Genomic DNA, 23,081 nt, shown 5'->3' on the forward strand with positions numbered 1-23,081 from the left:
AGGAAGATGGGAGGGAGCTTCAGCCACCTCACTCTCAAGGCAGCAAGTCAAAGAGCAAGGAGAGGAGGAAACCATGCCTCAGCCCTGCACAATTAATTCCCTTTGCTTTCCTGGGCAATTCCCCCTCCTCAAGCGAAGGTGATGATAACCATGTTGCAGTTTCTCCATCGCTCCGCTTACTATTGCAGCACGAGGGACAGAGCCTCTCAGCCTTGCAGTTGCTGTCTCTGAAGCAAAAGCAGAGTGTGGGCTGCCCAGATGAAATCACGTTTTCAGCACTCTGGACAGAGACCCATCGCCCTGAGCGACTGCAAGCATGGACTTCACTGATCTTGCCCTTCAACCTTGGACTTCAGACATCTAGAGGGGGAAAGGACCCATTGCCTTTTATGAAAAACGTAAGCCACTGATTCTTTCACAGCTGGGAGGGGGGGCGTGGGCTTTGCATAAGAGCTGGGGGTGCTCAGTGTTGTTGTTGCTGTTTTTCAGTCTGAAATTCACCCTGATTTTCTCCTTCACTTAAAAAAAATTATCTCAGCCATTTGGCCCCTAATTATCCCCCCCACCCCCACCCCAAAAATGCTGACTCCCTTTCTTGGGAAGGAGTGCCTTCCCTCTCATAAAGGAATTTGGTGATCTCTTTGTCTGAATGAAGGCATTCTAACTTTGTGCAAATTGATGAGGCAGATGGATGCAAAGTAATTTCCTGCTTCTGGACAAATGTTTGGAAGTTTCCCTTCTTCTATGTGGGCTTCTACTTTTACAAGAAAATCTTTCTCAGCACAGTAGATAAGTCACAAAGCTGCAGTTATATCTTTTTTTTCTTGTTGTAGCCACAGTAAAGTCCGGGTCTATAAATGTTTGTGTTATTGCTGTTTCCCTTCAGATTTTAGAAAATGTTACCTCATTAAAGCAATATTTAGAAATTTTACACACACACACACACACGCACACACAGAGAGGGGGGGTATGATTTCCAGAATGGTCAAGTCTTTTTCCTGAATATTTAGAATATATAAAGAATCTGCAATAATACCAAAATTATACTGCCATCTACTGGAAAAATGTCATTTCTGTGGCTTTTATCTAGAGTAAAATATATAAATAACCATGATTTGAGTGATATGTATTATTCTGATAACTGACATACACAGGAGATAGTATTGTACAAAGGCTCCCCCCCCCCCCACTCCAAAAGGCAGTTTCAGTTAGACCTCAGCTTGCAGAAATGTTAAAATGATTTTTAGGATGTATTAATCCAATAGTTTAACCAATGGATTGAGAACAGGAAAGGATTTTTTTCCATTTGCCTCCATGTTGCAAAAGTATAAACTTGACACTTGCAGCAAACAAAGTCATGCAACAAGGAGCACAAAATGCTTGTAAAAAAGGTAATTTAAATTTCAGAGTTCGGCTTTTTTTTCTCTATTTTGAGTTCAGGGGTTTACCACAAAGCACCAAAAGCTTTTGAAGAGATTGATAAGGTTCAAAACGACAGCAAAATGGAATGGGAGGATATACTTAGAATAATTCCTCTTGGAATTCCTTCACAAAGCTTTATTCACAAAGGGGATCCATTTCCTTCACTGTTTGGATCTCCATTGCACTTATCAAAAGAAAACAACAGGCAAGGGTGGAAGCAATGTAAATAGATGTATAACCAATAGGTGCCCCAGCTGAAGGAACCAGAATGAAATCTTGAAGGATTTAAAATACTATGAAAAGAGGAGGGTTTTAAACAATTATTCAAGAACCAGTTGCACAATATTTTGTGGTTGAGGTTGTCAATATAGCATATAAACATGTGTGTGTGTGTGTGTGTGTGTGTGTGTGTTTTTCTCTGTGTGCATCTATGCTGCCTTTCCTTGAAGGAGCTCAACCATGTATGATCCTCCCAAGGATCTTGTGAGGCAAAGCACTGACTGACACAAGGTCACCTATAAGCCTCACCATACTTCTAAAATGACTCTACTGTTTATTTTAGGGGGATCTATGCAGGATTTTTATGCACACACCCATTTTTGATATTAATGGCAACTGAAGTGCTGGCTCTTTCTATACTTATATGACCATTCATGGGAAATTAGGAAGGCCTAAAGGAAGGCTGTAGCCTCTGAGAAATGCTGAAATTGTACCTTTTTTTTGTTTTTTTTTTTTTGTTTGTTTTTTTTTGGCTATTTGAATAAATTAATTGAAGCAAATGACTGAAAGCTTCAGGGATACATAACAGTTCATATGGAACAGACAGATGAAAACGCTCAGAAAAGCAATTAATAAATAGTAATCAATAAAATTTTCAGTGGATTCCAAGTATATTGTTATTTTGTTCTATATGCTTTTGAAGACTTCAGAGTAAAGTCAGTGGTAGGTGCAGAATCAGGAGTGGAAAGAAATATTATAGACTAGAATTGTTGCTTTGAACATAATTATGAGGCATTTTGGCTATTGATCTTGGTGTAATGTGAAAGCAATAGCTGAATAATGTTCTTCAACTAGCATCAACTAGGATTGAAGTATGATATACATGAATTCATGAGGTTCTTGACAGCAGGAGTGATATAGATTAATTGCTGAATACTGTCTATTCCCTGTAGAATTTGTCCAAAATTAATGAATATGAAGCTACAATGTGTTATCCTATTGCCCTTTTTCTAACAAAGCTGTGTTATTAGGATTCCCAATTTGGAGTGGGGGTGTTTTCTCATTATGTAACTGAAGCAATCATCACATTTGAATACTTAGAAAAGACACACAATTCTGTATCCTTTATGAGGACTTCCACTTAATAAGTATCCCACAGGGATTACAAGGATGCTGGTCATATTTATATATTCATTTATTTATATCTTAGTTTCCTCCCATATGAGACCATAGATGCAGCTCCCAATGTGTATGTCTTTGTTTCATATGACATGAAGTAGTAGAATCTGTAGGTTTTACATCTGCTCTTCACCCCTTTCAAATAGCTGTACGATAGCAGAAATGCGAAATGATAGATTGATTGAAGAGACCCTAGAGGTAGAAGGCTGGAAGAGCTCATATTTTCCCTCTAGCTTTTACAGCCAACCTGAGAACTCTTAGAGTTGTTCCATGTGAAGCTATGTACTAGAATGTGAATCATCTTTGACAATGTACCACAACTCTAACACAGCTGTAAGCTCTGTCAGAATTGTGAAAATAGTTTGGTGAAAGGAATGGCAGTTCTAAAGCACCAAATAACTAATTTGATCAGTCAACTGTTCCTGAGGAACAGGGAAAAAGTGCAGAGTACTGATTCCTCACTAAAAACAATGGGTTTGCAGGCATTTTAATCAGTAGAAGCTGTTATCTGTGACATTTTTTGCAGATAAGTGTAGTTCTATATTATATATACACAAAGACATAAATACATACCAGTGGGCCCTCCACATTCATAGAATCATAGAATCATAGAGTTGGAAGAGACCACAAGGGCCATCCAGTCCAACCCCCTGCCATGCAGGAAATCTCAATCAAAGCATCCCCGACAGATGTCCATCCAGCCTCTGTTTAAAGACCTCCAAGATCCCACTATACTCCGAGGGAGTGTGTTCCACTGTCAAACAGCCCTTACTGTCAGGAAGTTCCTCCTAATGTTGAGGCGGAATCTCTTTTCCTGCAGCTTGCATCCATTGCTCCGGGTCCTAGTCTCTGGAGCAGCAGAAAACAAGCTTGCTCCCTCCTCAATATGACATCCCTTCAAATATTTAAACAGGGCTATCATATCACCTCTTAACCTTCTCTTCTCCAGGTTAAACATCCCCAGCTCCCTAAGGCGTTCCTCATAGGACATGGTTTCCAGGCCCTTCACCATTTTAGTTGCACTCCTTTGGACACATTCCATTTTTTAAACATCCTTTTAAAATTGTGGTGCCCAGAAGTGGACACAATATTCCAGGTGGGGTCTGACCAGAGCAGAATAGAGCGGCACTATTACTTCCCTTGATCTAGAGACTATACTTCTATTGATGCAGCCTAAAATAGCATTGGCCTTTTTAGATGCCACATTGCACTGTTGACTCATGTTCAACTTGTGGTCTACTTGGACTCCTATATCCCTTTCACGTGTTGTCTCTTTAAGCCAGGTGTCCCCCATCATATATCTGTGAATTTTATTTTTCTGTCCTAAGTGCAGTACCTTACATTTCCCCCTGTTGAAGTTCATTTTGTTAGCTGTGGTCCAGCTTTCTAGTCTATTCAGGTCATTTTGAATTTTGATCCTGTCCGCTGGGGTATTAGCTATTACTCCTAATTTGGTGTCATCTGCAGATTTGATAAATATTCCCCTAATTCTATCCTCCAAGTCATTGATAAAAATGTTGAATAACACTGTCCCCAGGACAGAGCCCTGTGGGACCCCACTGGTCACTTCTCTCCAGGATGAAAAGGAGCCATTGTTGAGCACCCTTTGGCTTCGGTCCATCAACCAATTACAAATCCATGTAACAGTTGCTTTGTCTAGCCTACATTCAACAAGCTTAGTTGCAAGAATATCATGGGAAACTTTGTCAAAGGCCTTACTGAAATCAAGATATGCAATATCCACAGCATTCCCTTCATCTACCAAGCTGGTAATTTTATTAAAGAATGAGATAAGATTTGTCTGGCATTCACTGGGGTTAAGGTCACAGGACCTCCATGAAAGTGGAAAAACTGCAAATAAAGAACACTATTTTTTTTTTTACTTGAAAAACATCTCTCTAGCAACATCTAGGTCCTCTAGAGTAACTTTATTGTCAACATCTGCTTGATACTGACCACATCTGCTGGAGAACTTACAAATGTCTAGAGAAGTGTTCTCTCTAGGAATCTTTAGGTCTTCCAGTGCAACCTCTAGTGGAAGTTGGCCATAGAGTAATGCTGGAGGACCTAGTCCTAGATGTTCCTGCAGAAAACATATTAATCAAATCTATAAATAATAAGATCTGCAAAAGTTAAAGTCATAAATGTGGAGGGCCCACTGTATTGTTTTATTGTATGTGTGTGTGTGTGTGTGTGTGTGTGTTTTTAAACCCATGTCGTTAGATGCTTCATGCTGTTTCCTCCATTTTTGAGTGAAAAGTATATTTTATGTTTTATTTTATTTTTTATTTAATTTGATGATGATGATGATCATGATGATGATACAAAAATTCAGTTTTCATTTTTCCATCCTTTATAAGACAACCCTCATACATGCACTCGGTATACTACATTTTTACTGCTTTGAAACATATTGAGGGATTGAATGAAAATATTATGACTTGAGAAGATGACAGTGTTTTACATCTGAGATGAGTTTAAGCTTGACATTTTACATGAGAAGGTTGTCACATTCCCTACTAATTACGAATGTTCTTACTAATTGGGGGGGGGGGGGGAATGCCCACCTTTTGACCAGTTTACATTGTCATGGAATGTAAACAAGAATTTGATGGAATGGTCAGTATTTATTACAGCCTGATCTTACAACAACTACAGTACCAGGTTAGAATGGTGGACAGTAACTGGATGGATGCCTCACAGCTCACTGATAGAGTAAGGTCACCAGGGGTGACTGAGGGGGAAACCACCTGTTTGAAAGCCTAGACAGCCTTGGCTAAACTGTATACACAATATTGAGCTTCGTGGGCCAACTGATATCCTATTCAGATATTTTCACTTTGTGTAGAATAAACACATCTGCTAGCTTCAGCCTTCCTGAAACATTTCCTGTGTTCTCCTCACATGAAGGATGACTTTCTGAAAAGAAGGGCCTCCCATAGCTATAGAGGCCCTCCACTTGATTTACAACCCTGGTTTGCATGGTTCCTAATTGTCTGGAGGACTTCTATGGGTTCAGCCTTTTCCCCTTTTCAAAACAGTCAACCTATGTATTTAAAGGGAAATGGAAATATGCAGTGAAGATGCAGAGCTAGTGTGTTCTCCTTCCTCACATATTGTCTTTACACAAAAAGGAAAGGGCTCCATTCAATAGGAAGCAAATTCATGTACTCATATATTTGACTCCTGAGCAATTTGCCATGCAAGAATTTCATGAAATTCCAGATAAGAAGAGATTTGACCAATTAATCACTTAATTTCAATTCTGATGATGCACATCCTGCTTTAGAAAACTTTGACTTGATACTCTCTCTCTTGCCCTCCCCTCCCCCCTATTATATTCAGTATTCTCAGTGACAAGTGGGACAAAACTGTATGGCAACTTTTTCTTGGTACTCTTACACTTACAACTATAATTTATGGCTTTGCCTTCCCCTATTATTCAAGCTGGGATCTCTGACAATGAGCAGTAATGAAGATGCAACGTACCATAAGCCAATCTGGTACATGCATGTTAGTTTTGCTTCTAAATTTTACCAATCAGTTAAAAAGTAGGACAGAGTGTTCTTTTTAAAAGAAACATTACTATTATTTTACATTCATCACCAAGAAGGAAATAACTCTTCTGTGTGCCCTTTCCCACACATGTGCTTTGATGTAAATATCAATCAATCTTAATTGTACAATCACAGACCAATAAAACACAGGAAACCTGCCATACAAAATATGACTTTGCCAAAGACATTCTTCCCAGTCTTTGTGAGGTTCAGACCATCTGTAGCCAATAATCCTTCATTTAGGAAATGAAGACAATGACCCCAGAAGCCAAACCTCTCCCATTGACACCATCTGTGTAGCCAGTTCTTTATCTGCAGTATCTTCCCATCCCTGCATTTCCTCTATCTTTCACTGGTACAGTTGGAGAGAATACCAACAGTGTCTTTAAACCCTTCACTTTCCTGCCCAGGGCATCATAGTCCAAGGCAATCTGCTCAAAGGTGTTCTTTGCAATGCTGTTGGTGCATACATGAATCAGAAGAAAGGCTTTGTGTTCTTGATAAACTTTGACAACTTGTCAGTGACAACCTGAATACATAAGCCAGAAAGACAGCACACATTCCAATTAATCTTTTCTGGCTGGCACAGAATTACCTCAATAGTCCTGAGCAATCCTCTACCACCAGCACCTTTCTTTTCTCTTGCTGCAGGTGGTAGTTAAGTTAGCTCCTTCCCTGACAAGCACTGTCTATTACTGCTGGTCTCTTATTTGCACCTCTTCATCATCATTATCCTGAGGAAAATGTAGAAAGAAATTGCTTAGTTGGAACAGTTATGAATCTCTTGTACATGGTCTCCTCCTGATGCTGACTGTCCTCCAGGGTGCTCTCTCAGTGTTATAGCCCTCTTTGTTTTCATTGCCAGTTTCTTTCTGTTTGCTCTGAAGGAACAATTCCCCCTCTGTTCTGTCTAGAAAGTCCTCATGTTCTCTGAGGCTCTGAAGACTCTCTCATAGTTGCAATGCACTGACCTTCTCTTCCAAGAAAGGCACCAGTTTCCACATGCTTCAAGGGCAACAATGTGAAAGTTGTTATGGGACAGAGATTAAATGAAGGCAACTGTAAGAAAACATAGCCCATTGATACTCAAGAGGCAATGACTTGATTCAATTAATAACCAAAGATTATTTATTTATTTAACATCCCACTTTCTCCTGAGATGGGATCCAAAGTGGCTTGTTGTTGTTAACTGCCCTCAAGTCAACTTCAACTCATGGTGACCCTGTGGAGACACCTCCAAGACCCCCTGTCCTCCACTGCTCTGCTTAAGTCTTAAAAATTCTTGCCCATGACCTCCCTAATTGAGTCTATCCATCTGACATGCAGTCTTCTTCTCTTTCTACTACCCTCAACCTTTCCTAGCATTATTGTCTTTTCCAATTAGATGTACTTTCTCATGATGCACCCAAAGTATGTCAGCCTCAATTTGACTACCTTGGCTTCTGAGGGTGGCTTCAAGGTGGCTTACAGTAATTTAAAATAAGATTAAGTTAAAATCATATTTTACAAAGCTTTAAAAAGTATTATTTTTAAAAGCACAATAAAAAAAACAGTTAAAACACATTTAAAACATGATTACTAACAAAAGATAAGAAATACAGCACAGCACCTTGCATCACACACACACTACATTTCCATAATCAAAATTCAGAAGTCTGCCTGAATAAAAACATCTTCGACTACAGGTAGAAAGAGAACAGGGAGGGGACCAACCAGAGCTCTTATAGAAGAGAGTTCCACAGCTTGCAAGCTGCCACAGAGAAGGCTCTCTCCTGTGTCCTCAGCAAACATGCCCATGAAGGTGATGGAAGCAAGAGAAAGCCCTCCCCTGCAGATCGTGAAACTCAAGCTGGCTTGTATAGGGAAGTATGGTTCTTCAAGTAGTCTGAACCAAAGATGAATTGGGATTTAAAGATATAAAGCAGCACTTTAAATGCTTCCCAGAAATGGACCAGTAGCCACTGAAACATTTTCAACAGGGGAGTCACATAATCCCTGCAACCAGTCCTGGTCTACAGCCTGGCACAGCATTTTGGTCTAGTTTCCAAATGCAGCCCCATGTAGAGCATCTTACAGTAACCAAACAAGGTATATGGCACCTTTACCACATCTGAACAATTGGTGAGCATGTCTTAACTGTGCAAATGCACTTTTGGCCATAGCTGAATTATAATATTTTGAAATATCATATAAATGCCATTTAAAAATAATGGTATGAACTATTTCATTTGAGAATTTTGCAGTGAGAAAGTGTTTCTTTTTGGAAGGTGAGAAATAGCCTTCCTTCTGAAAGTCTCAATCACGTGTTTTGCTTCTGAATGTCTTTGATTTAGGCCAAGAATGGGCAACCTGTGGCTGTCCAGATATTGTCTTAAATCAGTTCCTATGAATTACGGCCAACATGGCCAATTGCAGGAATGATGGACATTGTAGTGGAAGAATACCCAGCAGTTTCCTTATCTTTAATTTAAGAAAACCTTTCCAAAAGTCAGAATATAATCTTGTGTGAAGTCACATCATGAACCTCAGAGAAGCATCTAATCTAGGTATGTTAGAATCTTCTTCTTGTTACTCTAGCAGCAAAGCATGACTAAGGCAGGATCAGGAAACTTACTGTTTATCAAAACATTGTTCCCCAATGCCATCAAATGTCAATACACCAGTCATAGAAAAACAGTCTATCTTAATTGCCCTGTCTGATGAGATTGATTACTAGCAGCCTTCATAAAATATGCAAATACAGTGTAATTTAAATGCAAAGTATCATTAAACAAAAATGTTAAGATAGGTGCAATCAAGTCTCAATTTGACTTTTAAAAAGAATGCATCATACTCATGCATGATGCTATAGATATGATTAGTTCTCAAACCAGAACAGAAAAGAGCAAGATTTTAAAAACAAAACCAGAAACATCATAACATATTCATGTCCTGTTGCTGACTGATCTGGTTGCCCTGTTACTCTCCAGTTGCAATTCAAATGAATTTTGATATGCATTGATGAACATGCACAGATGGCTTAATAGTGTGCCTGGAAGTGCTGAAGTTAACAACAACAAAGAATCCACTGACAACTTAAACACTAATAAATGCATTATGGCATAAGCTTTCATAGACTGCAGCCCACTTCATCAGATCATACAATCACAGAACCATAGAGCTGGAAGGGATTGCATGGGCCATCTAGTTAGTACAACCCCCTACCATGCAAGAATACACAGTTGGCCATCCACTTGTGTGGCTTTGACTTTTCCAGATTTGATTATCTGTTGTTTTGATTAATATGTTTTCCCTAGGAATCTCTAGGTCCTCCAGCACAACTCTGCCATAAGGTGAAGTGGGCTCTAAGTCCCTGAAATTGTATGCCATAAAAATGTGTGGTTCTTTAAGATGCCACCAAAGTGTTTACTGATTTTTATATTTCCCTGTACAATGTTAAGAAGTTCATTTTCCACTGAAGTGCTTTTGTTGGATTTGACAAATGAGCAGAATCTAGAATCATAATTTATCAGTGTTGAACAGTAGTATCCAGAATACTGCCCATTGAAAGCAATGGATAGAAGCTATCTTTTCTACTTCTTCTATTCATAACAGTTCCCATAGTCCATCTTCCAAAAAGGTTTTCTTGAAGGTTAGCAGAACCTGCTGAGTGAAGAAGTCTGTTGCATAGGTGGGCAGATAGAGTGAGATGGCAAAGGTTGTGTAGAGGAAACTCACAGAAGGTGTCTACAATTTTTTGTGATCTATTTCACCCCACTAAAACTTTGACTTCTTGGCGGTCTATGGTAACTCAGCACTCTTCTCCAGCACCACCTCTCAAATGAATAAATTTTCTTCCTATCCGCTTTCTTAACTGTCCAGTTCTCACATCCATACATGGTAACAGGAAATACAGTGGCTTGCATAATTCTAGCTTGCATGCTCAGTTGTATGTCTATTATTATTATTATTATTATTATTATTATTATTATTTATAGTCCACTTTTTCACGGAGAATCAAGGTGGGTTACAACATGTAAAAACAATGTGTTACATATCAAATGCAATTACATTTTAGGATATTTTCTAGTTCTCTCACAGCTGCCCTCCCAATTCGTAGTCTTCTTATTATTTCTTGACTGCAGTCCCCACTCTGATCAATATTTGATTCTAGATATGAGAATTCTTTTACTATTGTATTTCCTCATTTCAGGTTGAATTTGTGTAAATTCTCTGTAGTCATTATTTTTGTTTAATTTACAGTATGTTCAACAATAACCCTGTCTTTGCACTTTCCTCCTTGATCTTCTGTGGTAATTGTTCCAAGTCTGTAATGTTTTCAACTAGTAGTATGGTGTTGTCTGAATATGTTAGATAGTTGATATTCCTTCCTCCTATTTTCACTGTATCCAATCCTGCTTTTCATATATTATGTTCTGCATATAAGTTGAACAGACAGGGTAAGAGGATGCAGCTTTGTCTGACCCCTTTGCCAACTGGGAACCACTCTGTTTCTCCATATTCTGTTCTCACAGTGGCCTTCTGTCCTGAGTAAAGATTCCTCATTAAGACTAACAGAAGTGTTGGCACTCCCATGTCTTTAAAGGTTTTCCACGGTCATTCGTGATCTATGCAGTCAAAGGACCTGCTATAGTCTGTAAAGCACTTACTGGTTTTCTTTTTTCCCCATACAGAGTAGGAAATTACCAGTAAGTCTAATCAAAATTATTCATATGCAGAAGAAGAAGAAAAGCTAGCACCTTCAATACGGATATAATTATTTCTACGTGTTTTGGAATGCATTCAGTCAAGATTGTGATAATAAGTAATATAAAACCAGAATATTGATATGCAAAAAAAAATATTTATTTATTTTCTAACAATAGCTTTTGGTTATTTATTTCTCCCTTTTTCTTTGCTTCCCCAAAGGTAACATGCTTTGAATCAGGCCCTTTTAAAATAGTAGCTCCCATATATATGTTATTAAAGTAACCCCCTTTGTTTGGGTTGAGTCTTGAGTGCACTTGTTGAGGTTCCTTTCTAACAATATTAACACAAGATCCATAAAATATGGGTAAATTCAGAGGAAGAGAACTTAGATAAAAATCAAAGCATGTAGTGAGATCTGTTCTAGTTCTAACTGAGATGAATAGCGCTTTGGATTTCCCCAAATGGTAATGGTTATGGTGTGCTAAATTTGTTGAGATGGCACTTCTCTCTCTCTCTCTTTCTTTTTTCTTGCATCTAAACTATATTTCTCTTCTTTCTCCCTAATTTCCTGAGCATCCTATGAAGCAGCACCATATAGTTAGCCAACAGGAATTATACATCTATTTTATTCAGGTATACATGTTCCTTTTACCACTTAAACAGCTGGTAAAACAAGAGCCAGGGTGGTATAGTAGTTTTAGTGTTAGATTAGGCCTCTGGAAGTCCAGAATTTGAATCTCCACTCTGCCATAGAAAGCCACTGTCTGGCCTTGATCAAGTCACACTCTCTCAGCCTTAGAGGAAGTCAATGGCAACCGTCATCTGAACAAATCTTGCCAAGAAAACTGCTTTATTTCTGCAGTGTGGCAGCAACCCAAATGATAGAGGTGAGAGAAATAAAATTATGACTGCAGTCATCTCATAAACCATAGGATATTTTGATTTCTCATTCTGAGGGAGGAGAGATAGCTCCACCTAGGAAGGGCAGCTCTGATCTTGGATACCCTTCCAAAGTCCCCCTTTCTATGTCAGGAGATGCAATAGAGAAACTGGTTGAGGAAACATTCTGTAGCTATGCCAGGAGAGGCTGAGGAATGCAGGATCCAGAGCCCTGCCATACCCTTCACATCCCATTTCCCAAAATGAGGAAAGAGAATGGTGCCGGTCCTGGACAGAAATTGAAAAATGATCCCAGCATGGCTTTCAAACCTTAGCATTGCTTGGATCAGATCCCTGTTCTCCCAACAGTGGGACTGCATTGTTATACATTTAACAACTTTGGAAGAATTTCTTTTGGTAGTAGACATTAGAAAGTAATACGAGAAAGAAAATTGGAGGGGGAGACCTTTCCAACCTTGTGCCCTTCAGAAATGTTAGCCTGTCCTTCCTATCGTTGCTTCTGGGTATAATGAGAATAATGGTCCTATAAATGCAGTCAAAGAAGGCTGACCTGGTCAAATTTCCACTGATTAGTAACAGAATTGATCTGATAATTGATACTGTAATCTCAAGATTTCACTAGAGCGTAATCATTCTACTTATCTTCTAAATCATGGTTAACAATAAGTGAACAATCATTTTATATGTCATTTCAGATATCCCTAGGGATTCCTCACCAAGGAACTCTGTATAATAGCTGACCTTTCACAACCTCTAGTTTTAAAAGGCGACATTAGCTCTCTGCTGAGAATAATGCTCCAAATTTAGGAATCTATTATGGAGATTAATGTCTTCAGGGAGGTGGCATGACTTATAAATTAATCTTACATTTCCAGTTTTCAAACAATATATTAGAAAATTGCTGAGAACCTGGAAAAGACTGTGGTCATAAATTATTGACTGGTGTCCTTCTATTAACAGTATTTAATTGCTACTGGAATTATTCCAAGTAGTACTGAATTACTGACTACACAATTTATTGTGGTGAATTCCACTGTGTGTGTCATTGAAGGTGTCATCAAAAACACAAACATCAGCTAGCATCCTGCTCAATATTTATGAGTTTGTAATCCAGATTTACAATAAGTTTTGGGACTCATTCACGGTTATCAGGGACTGAATATGACCCCCCAAATCTACCTCTTACAGGAGGCAATTCCTTAAACAAAGGATTTCTGAGATGATGCAGATCAAGGTGCCAGGAAATGATGATGGCAGTACTTTCCCAGTGGTGAAGCTTGGAAAGACACAACTGTGGCAGGACCCTGTGTGTGTGTGTGTGTTTGTGTGTGTGTGTGTGTGTCCAGCTCCTTGTCTCAACAAAGTCCCCAGGGAGCATCGGTATGTTTTCCACATCAGTGCAGTCAGAAGAGCACTGTAGGCATCACTTCCCAGTTCCGGCACAATTCCATGCGGCCTACAGCATCTTGAAAAACTTTTAGTTGAGGGGCTAGCTGATTTAAGAGGTAGATTTGGGGTGATAGTATCGGCAGAAATAGCTACAATGATGAACTTGTCAAGGCTACAACTGCTGTAGCAGTATCTTAGTCAAAACTATTAATTTCCTTAGATTCCAACACAAATTCTAAAATCTCTATGCAATTAAGTGTGCTACTATGCTTATTAACACTTAAACATTTAAAATTGCTTTCAAAAGTAGGGTCTCAGAGAATTATTTCCCAGAGATGTGATGTGATGGATCTTTCAAAGGCTGCTTCTTACCTTCACTCAGCTTGACGTAGTATAAACCCATAAGAGCCATGCTTGATCAGAGCAAAGATCTACCCACTCCAATATTCTTTTCCCACAGTAGGCAGCCAAATAGCTATGGGAAAACCCCAAACTGCACATGCATGCAATAGAACCCTCCATGTTTTCTAGTGGGGGTATACATAACTGTCCTTAATTCAGTAGTATACAGCCATGATTACTAGCAGCCTTATCATCTAGGGCATTGTCTAATCCCATTGGTAATATTATTTTACAAGGCTTTTAATGCCATCCAAATTGGTAGCCATCATTACTACAATCTCTGGTAGTATATTTCACAAGTTGACTATGTTCAGTGTGTTCAGTGTGAGAATCCCATCATTCAGTTTGATTGTATAAACCCAGGTTCTGTTTTTATGTCTGTGAGAGGTCTCTTTTTTGCTTTTTCCACATAATTGTACACACTTCTCTCATATCTTTTCATATTCATGTTCCCCTCCAAAAATGTTGTAAATTTTCCTTATAAAGGAGTTGTTTCAGCCCTGTTGGTTGCCCCATTCCTACACCTTTTCTTGCTCAGTAATATATTCTTTCTCCAGGTGACCAGAGCTGTACAGCATATTCTAAGTCTGCCACACCATCATAAGAACAACATGATATTGATTTAATTTTCAGTGCCTTTTCTAATTATGCTGAACATGTAATTTGGCTTTTCTTTAAAACAACAACAACAACCATGCTTGGTCAAGACTTTTACTAAATTACCCACTGCAATCCCACAATTCATTTCAAGGACCTTCACTGCCAGTTGAGATCCTATCAGCAGAGATGTGAAACTGGATTTTTTTTTCATTAATACTGTAATCATCACATCAGTGTTTCAGTTAATTAGCGAGACCACATTTTGAGGGAATGGAAAGTTTGGTAAGGGAGTCTGGCAGTCTGGCAGCTTTGGAAATTAACTGTGTGGCAAAGGGATTTGTGTTGTGAATATTGGACACAGATTTCCAGTCTTAGTGATTGAAACAACAGCATATTTGTGTGGAAGTGTTGGCCATATGAACTGGGGTATCTTTGTGGAGCTTTGAAAGGGAACTGCTGTGATTTGTGTGATTACAGCAGTGGTGGTTTCCATGTCGGGGGGGGGGGGGGGAGATGAATCTGTGTAAGGTCTTAGTTTCAACTTTAAAGGAGTTACCAAGGGATTAAACCCTACCCCCCCCCCCAAAAAAAAATAGAGGAAATACCACTTTGCCACAGAATATTTGAAGTCTGAATTAAACCTCAAAGCAGATTCACCACCCGTCACTAGAAACCACTGGGCTACAGCATCATGAGTAAAAGGCTGGCAGGGATTATGCAAACTATCCCAGCCATATATGGAAGGAAGAAGTCCTGCAGAGAATCAACTAATCCCCAGTCAGGCTCTCAAGATTAGCACTTAGAGCAAAGGTGGTCCACATGAGCCCACAGATCTGCACCAAAGCTGTCTTATATACTCCCAAGCACCAGAACTTTTCTGACCAAAAAACTGAATGAAAATGATAAGCTGGCCTTAAATGACTGCTAGTGCAGCCCACAGATGGAGGGGCAAGAAACTGCCCACTCTGGCATAACATATACCCATCAGGACTCCTTGAGATTGATAAACAATGCATATCTGTGGCGAATGTGCACCAATGTGCATGATCAGTGATGTGCATTGTGCACCAAGGTGTATTACACAACTATATGCACTGTTCAGTGATGACTGGGCCCTTTGCTAGCTCTGATTCACAGTAACATGACTACAGTCCTCTGCTGGATGTTACACAACAGCACAACTCTTACTGACTTGTAAAGAACCCCCTTTACTGAATTGCAAAGATGCATAATGGGACACTGGCAAGAGTCCTGATGCATATCAGTACCCTACAAATATCGGTGTGTGATATATATCACTGCACAACATGCAGTGATGCACATCATGCAGTGTTATGTATTGCACAGTGATATACATTGTGCACCAGTGCCCACTGGACATTAATTTACATTGTGCACTATGTACTCATACAGAGTGCATAATGTTGTGCAATGTATGCCGATGTACAAAATGGACCAATGCAGATCATGCATCAATGTGCATTGAGTGCATTTGCTGGTGTCCCATTACACATCTTCACAATTCAGTAAAGTGGATTCTTAACACCTCTGCTACAGAGCCAGGTACATGTAAAGTTACATAATGTAACCGGTCATATAAGATTCTGGCTATTTTTTTTTTAACTGTCACAGAAAGCAATTCAACTGTGAAAAGGAGGCAGGAGCATGAATAGTTTGTTCACTCCTACTGACAATATAAAAATTAACCAGCACTTGAATTAGTACAAATATTTGTTCCAAGTCAGGATATTAAATATCATGCAAATCCTTGTGAAACATGCTACGATGAAGAACATTTACGGCCCTGCTGTTGTTGTTTTTGTAAGGTTTATAATTTTAAAATAATGAAGACAACCTAGACAGAAGTTATTCACACTTAAGTCGCACTGATTTCATTGGAAGGGTTAAGGATCCCTTCCTCGTTTTCTTTGCAAACTGTTAGTAAAATCAATGGCAAATGAGTGTGTTTCATCCTACTTTGATCAAGCCCAAGGTAAGCAATGCCTGTTCTTTCAAAATCCATCATATTCTGTTTATCTTTGTTCAGGCTTGAAAACCCTGGTTCCCCAAACATGCATCGGCGGCACACCACCCTCCGGGAGAAAGGGAGGAGGCAAGCCACCCGAGGTCCAGCCTACATGTTCAATGAGAAAGGCACCAGCCTGACAGCTGAGGAGGAGCGTTTCTTGGATTCAGCAGAATATGGCAACATCCCGGTGGTGCGGAAAATGTTGGAGGAATCCAAAACATTGAATTTCAACTGTGTTGATTACATGGGACAAAATGCCCTGCAGCTGGCAGTGGGCAATGAACATCTGGAAGTCACTGAACTCCTTCTGAAGAAGGAGAATCTGGCTCGTGTCGGGGATGCCCTCTTGTTAGCCATCAGCAAGGGATATGTGCGTATTGTGGAAGCAATATTGAACCATCCGGCCTTTGCACAAGGACAGCGTCTCACGCTCAGCCCACTTGAACAAGAGCTACGAGATGACGATTTTTACGCTTATGATGAAGATGGAACACGCTTTTCCCATGACATTACTCCTATCATACTTGCTGCTCATTGCCAGGAGTATGAAATTGTTCATATACTGCTTTTGAAAGGGGCACGGATAGAAAGGCCCCATGACTACTTCTGTAAGTGCAATGAATGCATTGAGAAGCAAAGGAAAGACTCATTCAGTCATTCTCGATCAAGAATGAATGCCTATAAAGGATTAGCAAGTGCTGCTTATTTATCTCTTTCTAGTGAAGACCCGGTTCTTACGGCTTTAGAGCTAAGCAATGAACTGGCAAGACTAGCCAACATTGAGACAGAATTTAAGGTAATATAAGCTTCCTACCTTCAGCTTTCTACTTGTTTGTTTTATTTAGGAATAACTGATTGCATTTCAGAGTTCAAAAAGAAAATTAGAACCAACCTAGGCTAGATGTTTAAGATATGTGCATTTAACTTTCTGTTTTTCAATAGAAACAGGACTGAGACCATGTTTAATAAAGGGAGGGTAGGTTAATCCTTTCTTCACACATCCCTACAAACCGCAATTCACCTGGGAAGAAATCTGGTATTAATGACAGTAGAAATTTTAACCCTGGCTGGAACCAATAGCATGGAGAGCAGAGAATGGGAAGAAATGGTTAAACCCCCTTCTACACAAGCCATAGTAACTATCCTGGCTGGGCCCCCTGCCAGCAAACTAGCCAGTGAACCAGGCACATGAAAAGCATACATACAGGTATCACACAAGCAGTTTACATTCCTACTAGAAGTTCCTATCCAGAAATCCAATTTCTAGCCTGCTGTTATCACAGGTTTGGCCCAAAGCAACCTCGACTTTTGAAATGGATCTGACAGAGCTGTCTGACATCAGATCACCACTTCCTAGGAAAGTGTGTACAATATGGTGAATGTGAAGTCGAAGGCTTCACAGCTGGCATCCATAGTTTTTGGTGGATTTTTTGGGCTATGTGGCTGTGTTCTGGAAGAGCTTATTCCTGATTTTTCTCCTGCATCTGTGGCTCAGCCACAGATGCAGGAGAAACCACAAAAAATATGGTGAATGATCTTCATTTTGGTGGCTCCCATAACAAAGTCCTTATAGAATTCTCTTGGTGAGTTAAGCTTACATAATCAGGTGTTATGAAAGTATAGGGTGGTTTCTTTTATTTGTTTGTTTTATTTGTTTTTTTGCACTGTTGGGCAATGAAGTATCCAGTTAGTTACCTGTTTTCATAATGGTTTCTTCCCAGCTATGAAAGAGCAGTCAGATAGTTGTCAACCCCCAATTAAATGGTCATCAACTGGGTACAAGGAATGGAGTGATGAATCCAGGAAATCTCTGAGGGTTGCCTTTTCAGGCCATTCGAATCCCGCTGTTTAGCTCCTGGTGCTGCTTTTGAATAGACTTCTGTGACCAAACTTTCAGATTATGGACATAGCAAAGGATGTCACTTTTGGAGAATACTCAGAAGATTCTAAAGCTTTCTACTGGGCTCATATAGAAGGTTATTGTATTCATGTGGGTGGCCCCTAGATAATCCTTACAACTTGTTGATAGTGTGTGTGTGTGTGTGTGTGTGTGTGTGTGTGTGTGTGTGTGTGGTAATGAGTAACTATGATCATATAAAAAGTAGCAAGGTATCTGTTCTTTCAAAATCCATCATATTCTGTTTATTTGTTTATTCCTAGTATACACCTCTTCATGTAATCCATTTATACAGAAACAATTGGGAGGAAAACAAAGAAAGGCTATTTGACTGGCATTCTTAGTAAATTAAATTTGTGATTTGTGTGTGTGTGTACTTTATGTAGGGCTTTTCCTTAATAACTCTTAACTTGCTGAGGCTGGTGCAGGTGCCTAATCCCATAGACCAATTTGAACAACAGCAAAATCTATATCAACAAGGGAATCAGAAAGCCTTTGAATACAAGTATAACAAGCTTGAACCTATGAACTACTGCTTCATTCCATAAGACTGAATACAAAGAAGAAATAGAAAGGAACTTAATCTGCCAATGCATTTCTTAGAGTTGGGGGAAAAACAGGATAATGGCCATTCTTTAATATTATGTCTGCTGAATGCAGAAATTATAAACTATGTTTATAAATACTGTAATGTTTGAAGGGGGAAAGCATGTGAAAACTAGGGAAGTGAGTAGTGAGCAGTATTCATAGCTTCAGTGAAACAAATGTTTCAATGAAACAGTATTTTATTATCTTGATCCATGTGTTAATGTAAATTGTGGAACTTTTACTCAGATTGAATAAAACCTATGTAGTTTGCAGAAACTTTTGGATTTTTCCACAGAGAAAGCTTCAAGTACTTTTCCTTCATTTTCTGTTCAAAAAGCAATGCCCAGAAATGAGCGCATTTTCTGCCCCCCCCCCAAAAAAAAAAAGATTTTTCTGGAAATAATTCTCATATTTTGTGCAAATTATTTTTCCCCAGCAAAGTCCTGAAGTATGTGGTACTCAAAAACCATTCAGAAAGTCTTGCATTCTGGCATACCAAGAGAAAGAGTGCTGAAATTATTAATTCTTGTATGTGGCAACAGATTAAGCAAAGTGTTACATCACTCATGAACACACAGTAAATACACTTTGCAGATTTCTTTTTAGATTAAGAAAAACAAGGTAGAGTGAATGTGAGGTAGAGTTCAGTGTAAACTTGTGACCTAGGCCAAGTCAGCTTTACAATGTAATTTAAGAAATACTTTGACATCAGCATGTTATATATAGTTGCCAGTTCGGGACTGTCCTAAACCCTGAGTTTCTAGGCCAAAATCTGAGACCTGGGAATGGGTCCTGGGGATGTTGCTAAGCATTACACATTAAATATCAACCACAGCAGCTAATAGTGGATCATGCAAATACTCACACAGAATATGTTTTCCTGTTTGGAAATTGTGAAAGAAATCTTAGTTATAAGGCTGTTTCTATATCAATGAAATGGGGGGATTATTCCAAAGCCTACTTCCTTCTACCCATAAACTGTGTGCAGAACAGAGTGGTGGGTGTGCTCTGACGTTAAAATGAATGAAAGGAAATAGGGAAGCTAACTAAAGAATTAAATACATAGACACCTCTCCCCAGAGTCATTGCAATTTGCAGCAACAAATCAACTAAGCCATGCAAACAATAGCAAGCTGCTACTCTACTAACTGAGCTGGAGATGTGCAGACAGCCCTTTCCTGCCACCTAGAGCTGAGCCCATGGAGAATTTCTATCCTTGTATCCCACTTGGAGATGAAGTCACACTCTGTCAGCCTTAGAGAAAGGCAAGGGGAAAGCTCCCTGAACTAATCTTGCCAAGAAAATGCCATGATAGGTTTACCTTAGGGTTGCCATAAGTTGGAAATGACTTGAAGGCACAAAATAACAACATGTTCCCAACTTTGGTGCATTTAACAGTGGGATGCTAAAGATCAATAACCTTTCATGAGGCAACATAGACATTTAAAGTGTGTCTAACAGAATCATCCAACAACAAGAAATATTATCTAATAATGGCTATGATGGCACTGATTATGCAATACCTTCAGTAGCATTTCATGACAATTTTCAAAGTAACATAAGAAACAGGTCCTCTGCGCCAAACAGTATATAACATTCCATCTGTTTGCATTTGAGATTCGTTTATTTATTTGAGATTCATATATTTATATTAACGAGGCAGAGTGTGGTGGAGTCTCCTTCTTTTGAGGTCTTTAAATGGAGGCTGGACGGCCATCTGTCGGGTATGCTTTGATTGTGAGCTCCTGCATGGCCGGGGATTGGACTAGATGGCTCTTGTGGTCTCTTCCAACTCTGATTCTGTATTTTTATGATTCTATCCTGCCTTTCTCCCAAAGTGGACACAAATTTGGGCCATGGAGGACAAACACTCACCCTCAGAGCAGAATGTTACACTTTTAAGGAGCCATACCCTTCATGCAACAGGAGATGGGGAACAGAGATCAGTGGCATCACTTGGGTTGGCATCACCTGGTGCATTAACTCATGCCACCCTCTCCCCTTGACCTCCTCCATACCACACCATACACAATCCTTAGTAATGTTTTCTGTACTCATGTTACTTATAAATTGCACTTACCATATATCACTGAATGGAATGGCAATAGTTGTGATATAAACAACTGCATAATTAAACTTATACCTTTGAAAGACAATATCATATGCACATCTGAAATGTATTTACATGTAAATAGTTTCATGTGATTGAAGTGAAAATTTGGTAAAATGTGATGTTTCAAAAGGAAATTTTAAAATAATAGCTAAAAAATAATTTTATTTTTTTAAAAAAAACAGAGGCCTCTCCTTTCTCCTCTCACAAAGCTTCATTCCATTCACCCATCTCTTCACCATTTTAAATGCCATAGTCCATTGCTGCCGAAAAGAAAGGTTTCCAGACCAATAGTGTCACCTCTCCCATAGGGTGTCACCTGGTGCAGTGCGTACTCCCCACATTCTCCTTGTAACACTACTGATAATGTTGAAACTTAGGATAGGGACACTTGGTAGAGTAATTCATACATCCCCTTTGGCTGCCAATGCAAATCAGGATGTGATTTCAGCACTATGGACAGCTCCAAGTGAACGATTTGCCTTGTCAGCTAGTGGAGATGTATGAATTCCTCTATCCTGTTTCCTTTTTAGAGGAATTCTACTGTAGAGCTGTCCACGGTGCTGAAGCCACCAGCCTGTGTGGCTCCCTTGCTTTGAGTACCTGCTGTAAGTCATATACAGGTATAATTCAGTAAACGGAATAAATGTGTTCCTGGACATGACTTCTTTAACAGAGGCGGGGTACAGACCACCCCTTTGGGGCGGCCTGCACACGCCCCTTTACTCCATGGATTGGGGCCAGGACAACCACACCAATAGCCCAGAGGCCCCAATCCAGCGCTTTTTGGGACCAGGGAGAAGCAGCAAAGTGTCGCTTCTCCCTGGTCCTGAAAAGGGGTGTCCTTGGGGCTTCTGCTTGGCCCCTTCCCCCCTGGCGTCGTTTCCGCAGCCATTTGGTGGCTGCAGGAATGAGGCACACCCTCAGAAGGAGCTCCATTTCAGAGCTCCTTCATGTGCTGTGCCTAGGCCGCTGTAAGCAGCCTGGGACAGTGCAATGACTTCACACACACACTGTGCCGTTTGGACATGGGGCATGTGTGACATAATCATGGCAACCACCGTGTGGACGGGAGGCTGCCATGATTATGCCCCCATCATGTGCTAGGGTTAGGCTGCATGTGGGTGGAGAGCCCCGAGGCAACCCTAGCATGTGATGAAGATGTCACGTAAAGCTTGTCTGTACTGGGCCAGAAAATTTGGTACCAAAGACAGAAATAACATGGAAAAACAGCACAGATCTATACTTTTCTAACATGCTAGGTGTCACTATTGAATCAGATTTTTAACTGCTTTCCCCTTCTCTCTCTGTTTTTGCAAGTTCAGTAAGGGATTCTGGAGGCAGCTGTTGTTTAACTTGCCTGTTTGTAGACATTTGTCATATTGAGGAGGGAGCAAGCTTGTTTTCTGCTGCTCCAGAGAGCTGGACCTGGAACAATGGATGCAAGCTCCAGGAAAAGAGATTGCACCTTGACATTAGGAGGAACTTCCTGACAGTAAGAGCTTTTCAACAGTAAACACACTCCCTCGGAGAGTGGTGGAGTCTCCCTCCTTGGAAGTCTTTAAAGAGAGGCTGGATGGCCATCTGTCAGAGATGCTGTGATTGGGAGTTCCTGCATGGCAGGGAGTTGGACTGGATGCCCCTTGTGGGCTCTTCCAACTCTATGATTCTATAATTCTATGATTCTATGGTTGCAGTGGGATCAGCTAAAATCTAGCTCAAGCTTTATTGCATTGCTTACTGCAAACATGCTACTGCAATCTGATAACAAAAGAGCTGATTTTCTCCTTCACTATCCTCCAAGTGTCAATGTTAGTTTTAAAACTTCCAGCTAGACAGAGGACAAGGGGAATAGGAGAGCTGGACAGACATAAAAAGACTTTACAAAAAGCAGCTTCTCCATCAGAGGCTTTGTTAATGGAAGTATGCCTGTTCTCCCCTCTATTTTCCTTTTTTGCTAGTTCTAGAGAGGAGATGTGAACCATTTCAGTTTATCTTTGGTGACTGGCTTTTTAGCTCAAAGCATAGTTGTGGATGTGCTGAAGTCTGGTTGATGACAGATTATGTACCTCTTGTCCAATGAAACCTGCTGTCCCATAG

At 39.9% G+C, this 23,081-nt stretch overlaps 1 protein-coding gene across 1 annotated transcript in view; it reads left to right on the forward strand.

Annotated features, from left to right (window-relative positions):
- The first annotated feature begins 325 nt into the window (after positions 1-325).
- TRPC7 (transient receptor potential cation channel subfamily C member 7) overlaps positions 326-23,081 on the forward strand; it is a 194,097-nt gene continuing 171,341 nt past the window's right edge. The window contains exons 1-2 of the mRNA XM_089503025.1: positions 326-398; positions 16,405-17,182. Of these exons, the coding sequence (XP_089359151.1) occupies positions 16,430-17,182 (753 nt within the window). The 5' untranslated portion in view covers positions 326-398; positions 16,405-16,429. The remainder of the gene's footprint in view (positions 399-16,404; positions 17,183-23,081) is intronic.

This window comes from Sceloporus occidentalis, unplaced genomic scaffold (genome assembly GCF_023333645.1).
Source record: "Sceloporus occidentalis isolate IW3139 unplaced genomic scaffold, rSceOcc1.0.p SCAF_1, whole genome shotgun sequence".
NCBI classification, from domain to species: Eukaryota; Metazoa; Chordata; class Lepidosauria; order Squamata; family Phrynosomatidae; genus Sceloporus; species Sceloporus occidentalis.